Source organism: Ctenocephalides felis, unplaced genomic scaffold (assembly GCF_003426905.1).
Source record: "Ctenocephalides felis isolate EL2017-DRISC unplaced genomic scaffold, ASM342690v1 CF-g0.4_SCAFFOLD_00845, whole genome shotgun sequence".
NCBI lineage: Eukaryota > Metazoa > Arthropoda > Insecta > Siphonaptera > Pulicidae > Ctenocephalides > Ctenocephalides felis.
This window is the reverse complement of record NW_020536999.1, coordinates 34,594,295-34,614,292: the sequence shown is the minus strand read 5'-3', so window position 1 is coordinate 34,614,292 and position 19,998 is coordinate 34,594,295. Positions and strand designations below refer to the sequence as shown.

The 19,998-nt window shown below is 30.8% G+C and overlaps 1 protein-coding gene across 1 annotated transcript in view; it reads left to right on the top strand.

The window, feature by feature from the left end:
* LOC113363883 (protein groucho-like) overlaps positions 1-19,998 on the top strand; it is a 246,613-nt gene that overhangs the window by 87,844 nt on the left and 138,771 nt on the right. The window contains 1 exon segment of the mRNA XM_026606368.1: positions 19,471-19,608. Coding sequence (XP_026462153.1) covers positions 19,471-19,608 — 138 coding nt within the window.

Genomic DNA, 19,998 nt, shown 5'->3' with positions numbered 1-19,998 from the left:
TTTTTCCGGGAAAGAGGTAGTATGAGACAGGAATTCTATATACAGCTATTTCATATCACCCTTTTGCGAACGATGCTCGATATAAATCTAAAGGGGAGGCGTAGGGCGGACGCAACGATTTATAAATCGACATTCTCAAACCATATTTTTTGAACTTGTATTGGTGCTTTGCAATGCATCATCTGGGGGAGGGGGGTACGCATGCATTCGACATGTGTTTAAGGGTTGATTTTGCATGACCATTGATGATTTGGTAATCTGAATCGTGAATGAATAGATGAACGGGGTAATTTATATATATATATATATATATATATATATATATATAAACAGTTTATATATTACCTGCACTTTTACTCACATTAACGCACAATATATTACATGTTTCTAGCCACATGTTTGTCTCATGATACAGAATTTAATGAACAACTATTTAATTGTAAGTAAACCTTTGTCTTACAATGATTTAAATGCTACTTATAATGCTATAATGGCCCCTAATGGTTTATATCATTTTATATTTATTTTTCTTGATTAATGATCAACGCAACATCATTTTTCCATTTCAACAACTATGCTGTTTGCTTTATGAAGATAAATTGCCAACCCTTGACTATTTAGAACCCGAACCTCACACTTTTTCAGATACAATCATGGCATCGCCCCTCTTTTTAAATTTCCACATGTGCCGCCGTGATAGCCCCCGAGCCATTTGATGGTTTTACATGGTTTTCCATTGGATTTTATATTATTTATTATCGGTTTATTTTCTATACAATACGGAATATGGATTTGCAGTAATTTCTGTACATTATGTGTGACGGGAAGCTTACCCCTATATGATGATGTAAATAATTTTATCGTTTCAATCATTTTTCCGTTGATAAATTTTCGTTTTATGTATAAATGGGTAGGAGTTTTATAGCCGTCACATACGTGCGGTCATAATATAGTGTTTTGGATATATTTATCGACTTCAAATTCGTTTATGGTCTTTGTACTATCATGTTATTGTTTGCAATGTGAACCAATGATTTAATTTTATTTATTTTGTATCATGAACAAATTAAATGTTATTATATATATATATAGTATTATACGAGTTCGATTATAAAACACATATGGAAAATAAGATTAATAAGAAGGTAAATATGAAAATAGGAAAATGCTCTGTTAATTATCAGTTTATGTCTGCAGTAGTAATTTATGCTTACAACGAGCTTTGTTGAACAATTTGTTCGATTACAATTTCTTTCATCAATCTTACTTACATAATAGATAACACCACATTGAGATGCTTAATTTAATTATATTGGCTTTCATAAATTACAAAATTTGTAAATGTAAGTCAGTTCAATATATCTGAATAATTTAACGATGCTTTTTAGATTCATCTCTATCATCCTATAATTTTCTAAATGATTATCATTTTTTCCTGATTTTTTCTAAATTAGAATGCCAGCCATGCATTTCTACCATTAAAATGCGATCGCTTGTATTTTTTGTCATTGTTAATTGAACTTTTATTTCGTGCTCTCGACTTTTATCTGATTCAATCTGCAATACAATTACCACGGAATGGCGTATTCGCATTCCATCAGCGCGTCGGGCTTCGATTTCCGTTTCAATTAAAATCTTTCCCAAACCCTCATGCTTTACGCCTTTTCGTATGTTGCGAAATAATTAGAGGGCTGATAAACATATTAGAGGATAATCAATTAAGAAAATTGATTCTGGGCGTGATTTGTGTATTTTTGTTTACGGTAAATAAAGTCTATCGGTGGGAGATACTCGTGCTTACTCTTATACCTACTCCCGAATAAAAAAAATTATATTAACGTGTATTATTAGTTGATGTATTTAAGTAATTTATAGCATTTTTTATTTAGCCGTGTTGTCATTTACTTACAAAAAATAACAGTTGTAAATAAAAGAACACATTTTGTTTAACAAGCTTTTTCAAGTCCGTAACAAGCGTAAATCTTTGTAAAGCATCATGCACAATTTTAGCAGAATGATAAAATTACACCAATATTGACATTGGTCTAGTTTTTAAATATATGAAAATTTTAGTCAATATTTTTATTGCGGATATTTGTTATATATTGGAATTTGTACATTTATTTAAGTTAGTTTTATGTTTTATATGAAAAACTTAAATATTATTAATTATTTTATTATAGTAATATTTGAAATGTGTTCCTTAGTTTATAATTGAACTAATACCACAAATCTTCAGAAATATTTTTTTAAATGTTGACTATCTATTTCACTACCCTCATGACCAATTCGGATTTCTGATTACAATGAAGAGCATTTGATAAATAATGTGACAAAGATATTATCAGAACAAAAGGGAGGGTACCTGTGAAATATCGTTTCTATATCCGGACATCTCACTATTTGGATTCGAAGATATAAATTGCTCTTAATTCCGAAGATATAAATTGCTCTTTTTATGTGGCGGAGATTCTCCTTAGATTACAAGATCCTTAGATTGGTTATATAGAATTTAATCTCAGGTTTATAGATTTCTTAAAAATTGTACACACATTTATATTTTATATTATATGTAGCATATTATTTATTTATTTTATTCTTCTAAGATTTTTTTAAATATTTCACCTGCTTAAGGTATGAGCTTTTAGCTTTTGCTACATTTTAATGTTATTATTTGATATGTTAAATTTGTTAAAGTAAATATTTACGTTTACTTGTTGTGTACATACCTCCCTATGTCTATTGACAATGAATTAATAGTACATATAAAACAAATTCAACACTCGACTAAAACTTTCCATATCCGCAACGTCGAGGCGATAGAGTTTAGCTCCACATTCAATCCACGGACAGACAGTTTCCGCCAGCGCCGTGTATTGAATACGAAATCGGGGTACGTACGTCTCTTTTCTAAGGGATGATGGCACCACTATCCCTCGAACGTGAGCTACTCACCCCATCTGCTACGATGATTCTACGATCTGCCCCCTTGCTAAAACCTGTAACTCTATCGAGGATTTCTCTTATTTTACGCCTCGCGGGAATGTGTCGGTCTTGGTCTTCTCTTGTTTCAACGCCGGGTTTGGGAGCAGAAGTTGAGAAAAATCAGGGATGGTTTTATTTGGTATAATAAGTTTACCAGATGTTTGGGAATAGGGTTTTGGTTTTATTGAATATTCAGGTGTATATATATATATATATATATATATATATATATATATATATATATATAATATATATATATATATCTGGTGCGCTGGCTTTTCGAGTACACTTTGTTGGCTTTGGACGTTTGGATGGACGTCGATTTTCTTGTTGTAATTGTATATAGAAGGAATTCAGAATGTTATTAGTTTGATTAAATTATTCATCTTATAACAAGTAATTTATTGATTTGTTAGTTATAATAATTGTAAAAACTTAGTAGTGATAAAAATAAGTGTTGAGTAATAACACTATTATAATCCTTTCTTATTGTTAGATAAATATTAAATACAATAATCTGCGTGTTACCAAAACACTTTGTTATTTATGATTTTATTGGTTTCAATTTTTCGTGGATCACTATATATAAATAAAAATCATATTTTACCGTCTACAGATTTTTTTTCTCATTTTCCACTCTCTTTGCAAAGTATCAACTCACCCAGCCTTGCTGATAATGCCAGTGGAGGGTGAAAAGATTTCTCGAGGCGATATTAGAGAATCTTCTTCCCTCGTATTTCTTTTTCGAGTTTTCCACATTTTTATTTTTTTTGCTCATTCGTGTTGTTTGGTTTTTGCCGCCACTCTCACATATTGACTCTGTGTACGAACGGTATATATATTTTCCATGGAGATGGGGAGCGCTATCTTCTGTAGTGGCACTAAGGGGTGATTGACACGTGTGAGATTGTTTAGCCGAAGAGAAAGATGATGTCGATGTAATCAGGTTGTGTGCGTGCTCTGGGTATAAGAGGGTCAGAGTTATCTTTGATATTATATTATATTTTATCCTTTGTAGTCTTTTGGAGATTTTGTGGCTGGCTTGATGATCGACATTTATAGGAAATCGTAAAGATTTTTTACGACATGCGAATAACGATATTATGATTTTGTGTATATAATTTATGATATATAAAATTATATATACCTACCAATATTTCTATAATAGCAATAAAAAATTATTATAGATCATACACCCTAAATATTCTCTCTATCCAAAAATATATTTCTCCATCTAAAATCTATATGAAGTATTTAACTGCACAGTTTTTATTTCTAAATGACTAAAATTTGAAAGTAAAGCAAAGCCTTTAATGGTTAAGCCTGTAAAATTTTCAAATTGATACTATTATAGTTACTAATATAAAACTTAATTTAATCCCATGAAACTTTTCAGAGCACTATCTAAATAATTTACTCTATTTTGAGTCAAGTTTGGTTTATTATATCGGATATCATAACTATATAATTATGATGTTTATGTTTACAATACGCGTTTCCGAAAATTACCCCCGATGATGCATTCAAATATTACTTATTTCTGCTCTTCACAGTCTTCTCAAAACACACAGTTTTTGTTACGTCCATATCTCCTCTCGCGTTTTATATTTCTTTCAAAGTTTTTCTTTTGAAATTGATATGTTTACCAATAAATATAAAACCCCCAAGCCTGGCCGAGCACGTGCAGCTTTGAATCACGAATTATTTATCACAATTTCAGTTCTTACACAGCCGTCATTTAGGGGAGTAACTTTGCACGTAAGAAATAATACGGAAAAAAAGTTTCGTAAAACAGAGAGGGTGGTCGAAAGCTGCATAATTTATTTAGCAACCATCTCGTCGGCTATTTCTGTAACGGTCGTATCTGTTCTTTTCCGATGTTATTTTTTTGTTATAAAGCTTTTTTCTCATTTTCCTTTTTTTCTCGGTTTTTCTCATGTTCGCCACTGTTCGCGATCTCTCTGTGGCGGTTTTATTTATTAATCCAATGCGTTGGTAGTTCTGCAGAGAGCGGATACGCTTGACTGCCCCATTGCTCTAATGTACCGGAACCAGTCGGATGAGAAATAAAATACTCTGAGAAAAGTTACGATCAGGGAGGGAATTCGTGGGTAATATAGATTATGTACTTAGTAGTATTTTACTGAATCTGCACCTTTGTGAATTGAAAGATAAGGGATTCTCTTTCTTATTTCTTTTCGTGGGGAAAAATTCATTCGTCATGGCTATTAGAATTAGCCATTGAGGCTTTTAATGATACTGTGTTCAATATCTTGCTTTAATACCTGATTTCGTGTTATATTTTGTTTCTTTATATTAAATCATTAAGGGCAATTAACATGTTAATCACAACTTAGAAACTTAAAATATCATAACAAAAAATTGTTTTTGCCAAATATTCTGGGAAAACTCATGTCGCGCATATATGACATGGCTTTATATAAAAACTTTTCTTGATGTATTGTAGTCGAATATGTCGGGTAAAGGTGGATCATTTAGCGCAATTCTGGAAAAGCCAAAATATATCAAACAATAAACGATCAAGAATTTTATATAGTCTGATTTTGTTCAATATTTAATATATAATATGTTCTGTATTATTTTTACAAATTTTTGTTTATGTGGCGTTTCTCCAAAGATATGTTTTTATACGTTTCGGTAATATTTTTCTCTGTTAATCTATATTTTAAATATTCCGAGACAAAATTTTCCAAGATATTCAGATGTCAGCTTTACATGTTTTTGTAATTCGCCTTCCCTCTTGTTTTGTTTGAGCAAGTTTACATACCGTATCGGGGTGCTCATCGCAATGCATGCTCGGAATAAGATATCGACTGCTTTGAATTTTATAAGTAAAAAACTCTTTTTATGTATAATACGTGCAGACAGCAAAGATCTTGTGTAGAAGTATGATAATATAATCTAGATAGGGGTTGGTTTTATTTGACTTAGAATATCGATGAGGTTAAACAACTTAAATATCAATTTGTGAAACACAAGTTGGATGTTGGAATTTTTATATTTATGAATGATATGTTTTTTTCTTATAGTGAAGTAAATGCTTTTATGCATTTCAGGTTTGGTCTTTTTACTTTATAAAATAAATTTCCGCTTATCTCTTGTCTTCAAGGTAACAGCCGATTCTTTATGGGGGGAGGCTCTAGAAGTGTGCAGTAATCATCAAAATGTTTGTGATAAAATGCATAAGCACTTCTGAATTGTCGAAATCAATTGTGATCAATCAGTTGCTGAAATCAATTATGTTCTTACATATTTAACATCATCCCTTTATTCACTAAAGGATTTCCAAGTATTGCATTGTATTTTGTTAGAATTGATTCGTGTGCTATTCTGATATAATTATTAATATCTTATGTTATTAGTAATCTTTTTTTTAATCTATGGCGATTTAGAATGCTAAACTTGCTGCATTGTGCAATTATTAATTACTCGTACTCATCATATTTGCAATTCTCGTTTATAATACAAATGATCAAAAATAATTATTATATTAATTAAACAATAACTAAGGCTCTATTCACTAATAATAAGATATCGGTTTGCTTGCCCACTGTGTTTAAAAAGTGAAATGTAAAAAGTTACCTCGGCTATATAAATTCATTTTAAATAACCAGATAATAATACCAAATTTTAATTAAACCTCCCCAACGCGTTGTGTGCACATAAAATAATATAATACGCCGAATTGACACGTGCAGAGTGAAATGTGCGGAATTACCACCCGTATTAATAGTTCGTACTAATATTAATCATAATATTGTTTGATGTGTCTACACACAGTTTTCATCGGTTTTACTCGAAATAATGCCCCATGGATTAAAATACATTTTCACCATAACGACCTCGTACTGTATATCACAATATTCGTAAACTGGCGCACGCTAATGATACGTGCGCATAAAATATTGTCAAGAATTAATTATTTTCCAATTAACCGGTTTCAATCATAAAACCATAGTGTTAATTCATGTAGAAAATGGGTTATGATATCACCGGGTTCGTCACGTTTGCCACTACTTGCATAGGTTTAGTTGATGAATAATACTGGGATGTGCCGGAATATAATCGTTAAATGAAGTACAAAATTATATTATGACATGGATATTTCACTGTTTGATAAATTATTCAGGGATGGGCAAAATTAGTTGGGGGTAATTAAATTTACAGATGAAGTAATGATGGGAGAATGATTTCAAATTTGAATTATCGTCGAAATAGCATCATTGTTCATTAGTTTTGAGTTTATTTTGAACTTTTATATAAAGTCATTTATAAGAACTTTGCAGAAAACTTGGAGAAGGGACATACCGTAGCTTTGAAACGTGGAAACTAAATATGTATAATCGTTTCTTATACAAAATAATAATTTTGAAAAAAAAATGTTTCTATTATTACTTTGGATTTTAAATATCGTGTTCCGAAATCTTCATTCACACTTTCATAAAAATCAGATATTCATTCGATCTGAAGTTAAAATTAAGAAGTCTATCAACGGACTGTCTGAATATAGTTATTCCGATCATGTTTATTAATCTAAAAATTCGATTTCCCGCTCACCAATATATCTCGCCTAGATAGTAGAGGTAGTTTCCCGATATCAGGTAATCATCCCGCGAATGCAAATCTGGATTGAGGTATGTGTCCCGTTCGTTCCTGGAATGCTTGATACGTAATGAGCAATTGGCGCGTGACTGTGTAACACCGCATTCCATTCCGACGGGGTTATGAAGTCAGATGAAACCATTATAGTGTAGAGCAGAGGTGAACAAGCCGTTTTGATTAAGTTTGTCTGTTGATTTGGATTAGATAGCCTTCCACACTATGTAGTATTGGCCTATCCATACGACGCTTCCTGAGTATAGAGTCTTGAAGTGTATGTAGAGTCGTGGGTGAACCTAGGAACATGACGTACCACCTGCAACAGTTATTTTGCCTATCTATCACTTTTCGTATTAACAGATCTGGTTTTCTTTATTTATAGTATTTACGATCACGTAGCTATTATCTTACTTACTAGATTATTTATTTCATCCTACTGACTAATTGTTCCTAACTGCTCGTATCGCTACGAGTGTGTTTATAAATTCATGGTCTGCGCTTGTAAATAATAAATTCCTGTCTGTTATTTTTTTGTTATATTAAAATCTTCACGCACTGTTTCCAGTATACTTCACGGACCATTAAAAACGACACACAACCAAAACGATTAGCCACCACGAGTACATCGTATGTACATTGCAATAAGCACTTCATGCGTGTTCCCTCCGAGAAGCATTATTGAGTTGTAAAACTATTATACACAACTGCATGAAATGATATTATCAAATAAATTTGTTTTTTATAAATCAAGCCTGAATTTGATTTATGACATAACGACTTTTTTCATCACGGTCTTGTTTTTTCTATTCTAATTTCATGTTTATTAAATCGTTTCACATTATACTGTAAACACATTATGCTTTGAATAATTTATAAAAAACTATTAAGCGCTATTTATCATGTTTTTATATATCACTGATTTATTACGCCAATATTTACATACTGACTATTATTAATCTAGAAAAAATTTTGTTTGTGATACTAAGAAAATGTATTAATTAAATTAAAATCAAATTAAATTTATTATTAAATAATGTTTTTTACATGCACATAATTATAATTCTTTATGTCTGTAATTACACGTGAGTTCGTAATAAAAATATCGCTTATGAAACGCATCACACCGATGATTATTATCTTAACCTCACCTCTCTTTTATAAATTAATTAAAATATGGTAATAACTGCCCTGAGGGCAACGAGTTAATTTGAATAAATGATTAAGTGCTAATTTAAATAACAGAAAGAATTATGTGAAAAGGGCGCGGGTCCGGAGTTTTGTGTTTTTAATAGGTTAGGCGTGCGTTGATGAGAACGCATTTTTCATGTTTTATCTTTTTGGGAGATATTTCATCGTTCTGGAGTGCATATTGTTTTAATATTCATTAGAAATAGGGGAAAGCTGTTCAAAGCAATATATTATATTTAATATTTGACAAATTATTTAATATAATAATAATAATAATAGATGGCAGTCTGACCGATGGTTGGTTCAATGTATGAGTGCACCACAAATCAACTATTTTTTACTCCACTCTTGTTTTTTACTCCCATCACCATTTATCACATTTTTATTTATTTTCCTTTTCAAACTTTTGCTTTCATGCTACTTGATCCTGTACTTCGACTTTCAATTGCCTGTATTTTCTATTCTCGCCTAAACCATCAATAATCTGCTTTCTTCTTCTTCCCAATCCTTTTGGTCTTCTTCCCAATCCTTCATTTAATCTATTTTAACACAAAATTGTATATTTGACGTTGAAGTAAACTGTCTTCGATTTGATATCTTCCGACACAAGTTAGTTAAAAATATATTATCTACAATTATAAAACGTGTTTTTATTTGTAGTATAATGTACGGTAGCTGTAAATAACTCTTGAAAGTGTCTACGTCTTACTCTTTTTAATTTACTTATCATTGGCTAGTTAATTAGTTACTTAGTTTCCTCCATCCGAAGTTGAAGAATGTCTTCTTGTGTGCAATTTTTTCTCAAATCTTGGAGAAAAACACTTTTGATTTTATGGTGTCCTTTTTACCACGTTCGTAGAAACACTAAGTTATCACATCCAAGATTGAATCCATAGTATTAAAAATCTACTTTTTGTATGTAATTTGGGACCATATTTTTCACGATATTTCAATAATAGATTTAGTGAGTGGTTTGGTGATAGAGATAAGTGATTTGAAAGGTCTTTAACGCGAACATATTAATTTCATTAATATCCCCTAAAATATATTTTGGCCTCATGCCACTAAACCCTCTCATAAACTCGTTCATAAAAATTAATTATATTCGCAATTCCAGCTTCGTGTTTCGTATTACATCTCATAATTCACTTAACACTTGGCAGCCGCCATGCTCGCTCCGGTATTTGAAATTCGGGTCGGTGTACGAATTTGTCAACTTGTGCATACATATCTCTCTGTGTATCCGCGCGTAACTCGGTGGGCGAAGTGCTCACGTCGGCGTCAATGCATATGTTTTGCGGTAACAGTCGCGTATAATATCGCTTGTTCGAGCAGGTTCAGAAGTGACGGCGCGCATGTGTTAGGCGGGCACGGTCGGCCGCTTTTTGCGACTGCTAACCGATTTCAGGGAACTAATACGATACACAAGGATATTACGATTGAAGACATATATTGGACAGTGATAGTTAGAACTAGTGGTGCATGGCATCGTCACTTCAGCCAATATAATATGCTGGCACTTTCCGCATCGATGAAAGTTTTTAAAGATACTTCAAAATTTTTTGAATATTTTGAAATTTGCGACAAACAATTGACTTTTTTGAAAAATTTAAAATATAAATTTTATATTTTGAGTTATTTAAAATATTTTTAACATTTTTTGAAGCAATCTGGCTTTGTAGCTGTTTTAGAGACAAAATATAGATGCGCGCATGCGCCGCGTTGCATTCCAACGGATAAACATTGGTACAGAACCCATAAAAATGTAAACAAAAAATTGTACTTGTAAAAAATGTTTAGGAGCATACTATATTTTTATTTTGGTAGCTTTTTTTAAATGGATCATTAAAAGCTCATATAAATGTACATACATTGAATAACTTATGTAGTATTATTTGTAAATTACAGAGCTTTAGACATGATGTACTAATTTGCATCATTGAATAATGTAAATTTGGTAATCATAAATACTTATTTTTATTATATATATATATATATATATATATATATATATATCAATAGATTAAAGATTCACAAACCTTTGTTTTCAAAATATAAATGTATTGACAAGCATACTAAAAGCATTTGATTCCATAAAAGCTCTTGTAGAACGTTTGTCGATCTCAATGTTTTGCTCTAAACAAACCCTGTCGTATATTTAAGCGTGAAGGCATGTATATGGGTTGTTGAGCTTTAGGGCACGCAATGGGGTCGAAATGGGCTGCGATCAGTAAAGCCGAAATGTCAACCTCTCTACTAAAGGGCAGCTCACATTTTAGATTGACAATATATTACGGTTTTGAAGCATATTATTTGTTTGTATTGAAATAAAGGTCTGGGTAAATCACTTGTGTTTTATCAATCAGGTTTCAATTTTCTGCATGATCGGTTTGTATCTGAAAATCTACATTAGTCACGCATTCGTCGGAAAATTTATTTTGTATAAAAAATTACAATACTTACACATTGTTTATTTGATATATTTATGAAGTGTTATTGAATCATTTTATTTATTTATTTATTTAAACTAAAAAACTTGTAAAAATTCACTGTACAATGCTAAAGTAAATTTTCATCAAATTAATGTGTAAATGAATAATTAATGTTTATTCATCTTGTTTGATCCAGGTAAAGTTATATTAACATTATTCCTTTCGCGATTGCTGACTCCATTATTCTCTCAGTTCCCTTTGAAATCAAATTTATCCTTTCGTAAATCATTTCACACCGAATGTGGAATTTAGACCGCTCTGTAGATAAATATGTTGGCGTTCGCACGTGTAATTTGTTATAGGTACATGTTGATTTTAGCTGTTGATATATTTTGGATCCCGAACGTATGGGTTTATATGTGCGTCGGGTCGGTCACTATATACAATTCGGCCCCATTTGCTATGCGTGGGGTCGGGCGGGAGGTATTTGAAACGGTCAGTGCGGTCAGTACGGCTAACCGCGACATGTAACAACCGCAAACACGAAAATCCCTGAACTTTCACGACCGGTTGCGTCATTAACATTATCTCTTGGATTGGTACTGTTGTTCAAAATACGCTTGGCATAAACTATTCGATTGTTTAATTATCCTATCATCGACAAAGCAAAATGCACTGGTTTAATTAAACCTTTTGAAAATACGTTGTTTTACGTTTTCCTTAATATAAATTACATAATTAACTTCCCGTAGGGTAAGTTATTGTAATGGGCCGAAAATCGGAATTGAAAATTTTTACATTTCTCCACGTTTTGAAGGTTTCTGAACATTTTGGCATACCTCAGAAAAAATGGATGTGTTTTGAATGGTTCAATTCGATTCGATTCGATTCCTATTGATAGGGAGAAGAGCTGATTAGTTTTTGGCAAAGACAGGTCCAGCCGCTTCGGAGATACGGAGCAAAGAGTGCAGAAAATAGAAATCGACTTTTTGAGAGAACGGAGTATCCGATTTTAATGATCTAAAAAACATTTAATTAGTAATGATTGGGAGAAGTGTTTATTAGTTTTTGGCAAAGGCAGGCCCAGCCATTTCAAAGATACGGAGCTAAATATGTAAAAAATGGCAGTTTTTGAGAGAACTAAGCGTCCGATTTAAATGATTCAAAGAACTTTCTGCTTGTCTTAACAAAATAATTGATTTTGGAAAAAAAAAATTCGTTTCAACTTTTTTTTTTAATTTTTTGTATGTCGAAAATAATTCAGATTTTATTTTTAATTCTGACTATAGTTCTAATATACTTTACAAATAATTTCAACTTTCCAATTCAGTTTATATAATTCTTATAATCTATTTGAAAACATTCAGTATTCCTCGAACATTTCGTTACGGTACGGGAAGTTCCAGCAATTTGCCTTAAGGCACGATGCCCCTACCCCACTAGTTTAGTTCAATTTTATTATTGTAAAGCCTTTTAAATTCCGTTTAATAATAAATGTTTGTTTTAAAAATAATGTGTGATTTGTTCTAAAAAGTATGAAAAAGAAAGGAAATGTCTTGAATGCATGATTTTTCGAAATAATGTAATATTGGCGAAATTTATTTAAATTGTTGAGTATATAAGACTGAGTACGTTTGAGACAGGATACGGTGGAAACAGATGGGTTCAAGGAAGGAAAAAGGATGTATATTTGTTCGAACAAGTTTACATTATTGCACTGGGTCAGCACCCTACATTATATAATCTGTGGACCGCATTGCTTTTAAATGGCCTAAAGAATTTTTTTGTTCGATTCTTATTTTTCTAATTATTATTTGTGTTCTTCTCTAATTCTTATTATATTGATTGAAGTAATCTCATACCGCTGTTCTAGAATTTTTAAATTAGGAAACATAATTTGTTATATAGAACATTGTATAGTACATATGTAGTCCATTCTACTATTTTGTTTGGATAGTTTTTCGCCACAAGAATGTGTTAGAACTTTGATGGATGAACGTATATTCCGGCACCGTGTAAGTGTAAGTGGGTGGTATATTAGGGTGGCATGTTGCCAGTTCTGGCAGTTTACTGTTCGCCTGGCATCGTGCGGTCGTCCCGTGCTAATGTACTGTTTAGTGTTTGGAAATTAGACGACGGTTCTCCGCAGGATTACATATCGCCTAGCTCCTCTGGCACTTTAGGAGTGGCTTTCCCTCGATGTGAACTTCATATAACACAATCGCTATATGGGTCGAATGTGTTGGGAAACACGTTCTAGGGAAAATGTATATGAAATCGATTAGTATAGCAATAAAATATGGACAATTATTTCTTTTGGAATATTAAATCATTCAATTCAAAAAGGATCTACAACATAATTTACCGATCTAAAATAAGAATGAATCTTAAACGATTCTTCATGTTGATTGTAATATTAAAACTAGCTGTAAGTGGAATTCTGTCTTAAGGCAATTAAGGCATCGTGCCTTAAGGCAAGTTGCTGGAACTTCCCGTGCCAAAAATTATTATTTTTTTAAAAACGATTAACATTTTTGAAAAAATTTCACTTCGAAAAAATAAGATTTTTTAGAAATTTTAAATCGGACAAAAAATTACTTTTTTTTGAAAAAAAAATTTTTTTTTAAAAAAAATTTTTAAACAATTTTTTTTATAAAAATTTTTTTTTGGAAAAAATGTTATCTTCATTTTGATATATTTTGGAAGATCTGAACTTTTTTTCAAAGCAATCGTACTGCTTTAACTGCATAGAGACGAAATATAGAAACGCGTAAGCGCCGCGTCGCTGTCTAACGGAAAAACAATAGTACGGAACCCATAGGAATGTAAACAAAACTTAAACTTATTGTTAAAATCTCAATAAAATATCTGATAATTTGATATGCATATGTCTAATGTCTAATGATTATTGTTGACCGCCAAATGTTATTTTTTTTAGTTTTTTTTACTAGATCTCCGAAACCGCTAGACCTATCTTCATGAAAATTTGATCAAATCTTCATCTTATTAATACAAGTAAAATGTTTTTTGAACTATACAAATCGGACGCTCCGTGCTCTTAAAAACTGAGTTACCGTTTTTGGCACTTTTTGCCCCGTATCTCCGGAACGGCTAGAATGTTTTTTGAATTATTCAAATTGCTTCATCCGTGTTCCCGAAATCGTCGACGAAAATTTGTATCCGAACACACACACATGCACGCACACACACACACACATACATCAATTTTCTCCAAGGTATGCCAACATATTCAGAAACCATACCAGATATATAAAAATTTTCATTTTCGATTTTTTTGCGATTACTTACCCTATGGAAAATTAATTATAAATAAATCAATTTATCATCTCCAGAACTTTAACAATCGTCATTTCATTTCGAATCAAATTCCAAAAAAAAAAAATAGTTGCCAAATTTACCCAAAATTGAAAAAGTGCTCCCGCATAGTCACAGTCTAAACGCATTTGCAAATAATTCTGTGCGACATTTTCACTTATACTGTGCTCAGCTTGGCGGCATTTTCACATTTTTCAATAATTTTCACAAAATTGGAAAAGTGCTCCAGTACACAAACAGTCTAAACGCACATGGGTAAACATTTGTACCAGAGTGGCGCTTAGACTGTTCTTAGCTTGGGTGATTTTTTGAATTTTTAATCCAAAATTACAAAAAAATTTTTTTGAAAAAAAAATTAGAAACAAAAATTTTTTTTTTCCAAAATCAATTATTTTGTTGAAAAAAGCAGAAAGTTCTTTGAATCATTTAAATCGGACGCTTAGTTCTCTCAAAAACAGCAATTTTTTTTAAATTTAGCTCTGTATCTCCGAAACCTCTGGGCCTACCTTTGCCAAAAACTAATCAGCACATCTCCCTATCAATAGGAATCGAATGTTTTTTAAACCATTCAAATCGGTTGATCCGTTCTCTTAAAAACTCGCTTTCTATTTTTTGCACTCTTTGCTCCATATCTCCGTAACGGCTGGACCTGCCTTTGCCAAAAACTAATCAGCACATCTCCCTATCAATAGGAATCGAATGTTTTTTAAACCATTCAAATCGGTTGATCCGTGCGCCCGAAAACGTGGACGAAAAAAAGCGGACATACAAAACACACACACACACACACACACACACACATCCATTTTTTCTGAAGTATGCCAAAATGTTCAGAAACCTTCAAAACGTCGAGAAATGTAAAAATTTTCAATTCCGATTTTTGGACGATTACTATAACTTACCCTACGGGAAGTTAACTAGTTGATACAAAAACAGAAATCAATTTTTTTTTCTATTTTCTATTCTTATCGATAGTTGTTGATTGGTATCAATTACTTATACTACGGATTACTGATTATATATTTGTTAAGTCGTATTTTAATTATACAGATAGAGCGCCTCGTGGACTCGTTTAATCGATTAAAAACATTATCTAGTCAGTGACCGAGCTTTTTCCATAGTTCTTTTTGCATATGTTCTCTCGATTATTATATCTTTCACGATTACTAAACATGTTTGCCTTCGGGGTCTTAATTAATTCAAATTGGCAGTTTGCATAGCAAAAACCAGGGATTATTAACATTTTAAATTGTTGAATAATTTATTTGTTTCTCTAATAAAAGTTATTTTAAACCCAATAATAAATTATTCATGTATAATTAGTATATGATTGATGATTGAAAAATATTGTTATAGGCGGAATATTTTATCTCATATTTGATTACCGATTTTAATGAATAAAATAAAATATTAATTTAAATTGCATAATTAAATTAAAACTCTTATTTTACCTTTGTTTGATTCATTATTTATCAATGACTAATATGATAGGTTGACTTAATTTGTTATTCTATGAAATTGTGTTCCATTAATGTAAATATATAATTACTATTGCAATATCACGCGTGCTTTGCAATTATAAGTGATTCAAATTACTATTTATTGCGAATTGCGATTATGATTCACTTACCGCATTTTATCATGTAAAAAATGATATTCATTGCAAAATGAGGAGCTATTAAATCACTAAAATTCCACCTCCCACTTACTTCAGAATATTTAGACTTGGAATATTTAAAAAAAAAATGATTTAGTATGAGAAACTAAAGGTCAATGTGTATTTTTACATTTTATACTATTATTACAAACATAGTTTTAAAGTTATACCGAAAAAATACTATTAGTACACTATAATATTGTGATTAATTTCGCTTTGTTTCTGTTTATTTTCATAATTAAAATATTTGTTTTATTTAACACATACCCAGCAATGTTATTTAGTTATTATTTTATATTAACTGACCGACCTTCAGAATTTTACACGCATTATTGGCAAAATTCCAACATAATTGTATATATTATTACACATTCGAATGATTTGCATACCAAATTGTCATCGAATTCGTAAAACTTAATAATAAACATGATAATGAAGTGTATGCGGGCAATTGATATTCAAAATGTTTTTCAAACATGTCAAAATGAATTTTGATCACATTTTTAGGATTTTAAGCACACAGACAGAAATGATCGATAAATATTTAACTGAATTATTGATAAAAAATCATAAATACAGAATATTTATGAAACATGTGAAATCAAGCGGGGATTCAAATGGTAAAATTGTTTTAAAATTAATCATCATATGATATAATATAAATATTATTATAAATCGTGTTATACCAATTACTGCAATGTTTTAACTTTTGAACAATAAATAATTTTTAAAGTTTACACTTAGTTTATAATTTGGATGTACATTACATCTATTTAGACGTTTTCTACTACAATATTTATAATCTATAAGATGTAGATTTAATTTTTAATGTAAATAACTATACACAATTATTATTATTATTATTATTTACAAATTATACTTATCGTATAATTTGTGTTATATAAGTAGTTCTCGAGAAAAACAAGCTTAACAACAGTACAAAGTTGTCCATGAACGACATGTTGTATTTGCCTTAGCTTTTAAATTAATCACTTGTGTTAAATTTTTGAGAATTTTAGTCAATACTTCTCGTAGTAGTAGATAAAGGGTTAAAACACATTTGTGATTTTTATCAGTAGTCTCTCCCCAACGATTTTTGCCTAAACTCTTCTACGACGTCAAAATTTCATTTCTTCTGGTGTACATGGGTATGTAGCCTAATTTTAAAAATCCATTCAAGTATAATTCAACATAATAGCGAAACAATGGCGCCTGTTAATGGAGACATAAACACGCCGCTCTAGTAGCGGTCTCGTGTTATAATCTGGCTCGCGATGACTGATTAACATAAATTACCATTAAAGCCGATAAAGTGGGGAGGTCGCGAGCTAAACGCGTGTTAGGTTTAAAATGAAATGAAGTTTACATACATACAATTGTATTATCAATTCGTAATGTTTTTGTAATGAACACAACAATGCACATTTCAAGTTCAAGTGAGTGTGAGAGTGAGAGTGCCTATCTGTCTAAGTATCTCAATTATATATCACTCGGAACTTTGGCGTTCATTCACCTATTTATTCAGGAAAAGTATTATTTGCCAAAAGTCCTCTAGGTACTGTCAGGGGCGTACGATCTTATTTCCTCGCTTATTTTTACTTTTTCTTACCCCGGCGAAGCTTAAGAGCAAGGCAAACACTTGAACGTATGACTCAAACCGAAGCTCTTCAATGCTTCTGGTGTACTTCAGACAACTCGAGATGTTCTCTCTGACAGTGGCGCTTTCATAATAAATGTATTCTGTTTTAAAAGCCCATAGATTAATTTTTAAACGGAAGAGATATTTCTTTATATTGCTGATGTTTTATCAATGTTGTTGATGTTTATTCACTATTTAAAGTTTACTCGTAAATATTCAAGACTAAGCTTATTTTGTTACTAAGTTTATACTGGTGTAATTGTCTACAATATTGATAATAAATCCTGCGATTTTCATTGTATCTTGAAAAGTATTGTGTATCATTTTAGCTAAAATTAGAAATTTGATAATCTGTTTAAGTCTATGACATATAGTCTATTTACAAAATAATAACCATTGTGAAAATATATATCCATCAATATAGAATCAATTAATATTTCTTAAACAATTATATTGGGTAAATAAAACCAGCTATCATTCAATGTGACGTCGAAAAATGACGCATCTCGTATGCAAATATTTGCACAGTTATATTTGTGGCATAGAAGTATTTACAAGTTTGCACATCATGTTAGTATGTCAGTACGAATTTATAAAATAATTGCCAACAGTAGAGAATAAAGCAGCATCACTGTTTGCAATTAGTATATTTAACATTGATGTCATATCTAAATCCATTGCGAATATTTGCTTAATAAACAAACAAACGAGTAAATAGAGCAAAATTTGCTCAATTTTGTAAATTGTTTATTCAGTTTTAATGTTCTGCCTCTATAAATGATATGTGTTTGTTTTCTATCATATAATAACATTTTACTTGTGTTTAATATTTTTTAGTTCTTTTATTTACTAATTGCATAAGAGTGTAAAGTTTGAAAAACACAATTTCTGTTCAATTAATATTTCAAATCTTAAAGACATAAATTTCATATATTATTAATAATATTGAATTATTTAAGATAAATATATTGAACAATTATAATATACATCATATATAAAATTTAGAAACTTATGGAATAATATTTTTAAATACTCCACATTGTATCCATATCGTTGATTTCAGCTTATTTCGTTTTTTGTGACGCTTTATAAAAATCTCTCTCGTTATATAATTCAGTTGATATTTCATATTCATGAATAGTTTGGACACTAATAATTTATTCAACAAAAACAAATCCTCTGTTTAAAATAATTGTTAATTTCCCTGTACGAATCAGTAAATCACAAAAAAGCGACACATCGGCATCTATAAACAATATGTAAATAACAATGCTTTCGATATTTCCAACGTTTGTTTTTCAGTATTTTCACATCGATTGGTGTATTCATTTTCCAACATGGTTATATATGAATTCATTGATGCATAAATGCAACAGTTCTGTGGGATAATTTTAAAACATGTATTATTTAAATGCAATAAAGCGTATGCAATTATATTTGTATAAATAAAAGAGAAAATTTTCGCTTCGTTTACGAATTGATCATAATGCGAAATGTATGTGATTTGCATAATTTACAAACGTTAAATCGACTTTTATTAATGCACGCAGAGATAATTGCTTGTTCAAATAAATTAACAAGCTTTATATTAATTTTGTGGTATATCTTTTCAGACCGAAATTGCAAAAAGACTGAATGCTATTATTGCGCAAATAGTTCCATATCTGGCGCAAGAGCATCAACAACAAGTTGCCTCTGCTGTCGATAGAGCAAAACAAGTCACAATGACAGAATTAAATACAATAATTGGGGTAAGTGTTTTTAGAATTAACATTTAAATATTGCATCATATCATAATTATTTTGGTATAATTTAATACATGCTCTATATGTTTTAATTATTTTGAAGAGTTTTTCATTTATATTTGGTTGACATACAATTATATAGATAACAACGTTTCTTTGTTTTGAAACGGTCTAAAGAATTGCAAACCCACGCAAACCTAAGTCAAATATTTATATATCTCTATTTCTCAATTGTGTTCACTATAGCATAGCTAGTAATACTTATGTAAACAGCACTTGCCAACACCTGACATTGAATTAATTAATAAAACCAAACAACATCATTTGCATCTATTATATAATTCTGTATGTACTAAAACATAATACGTATTTAATACGTTGGATGTGAAATCTATC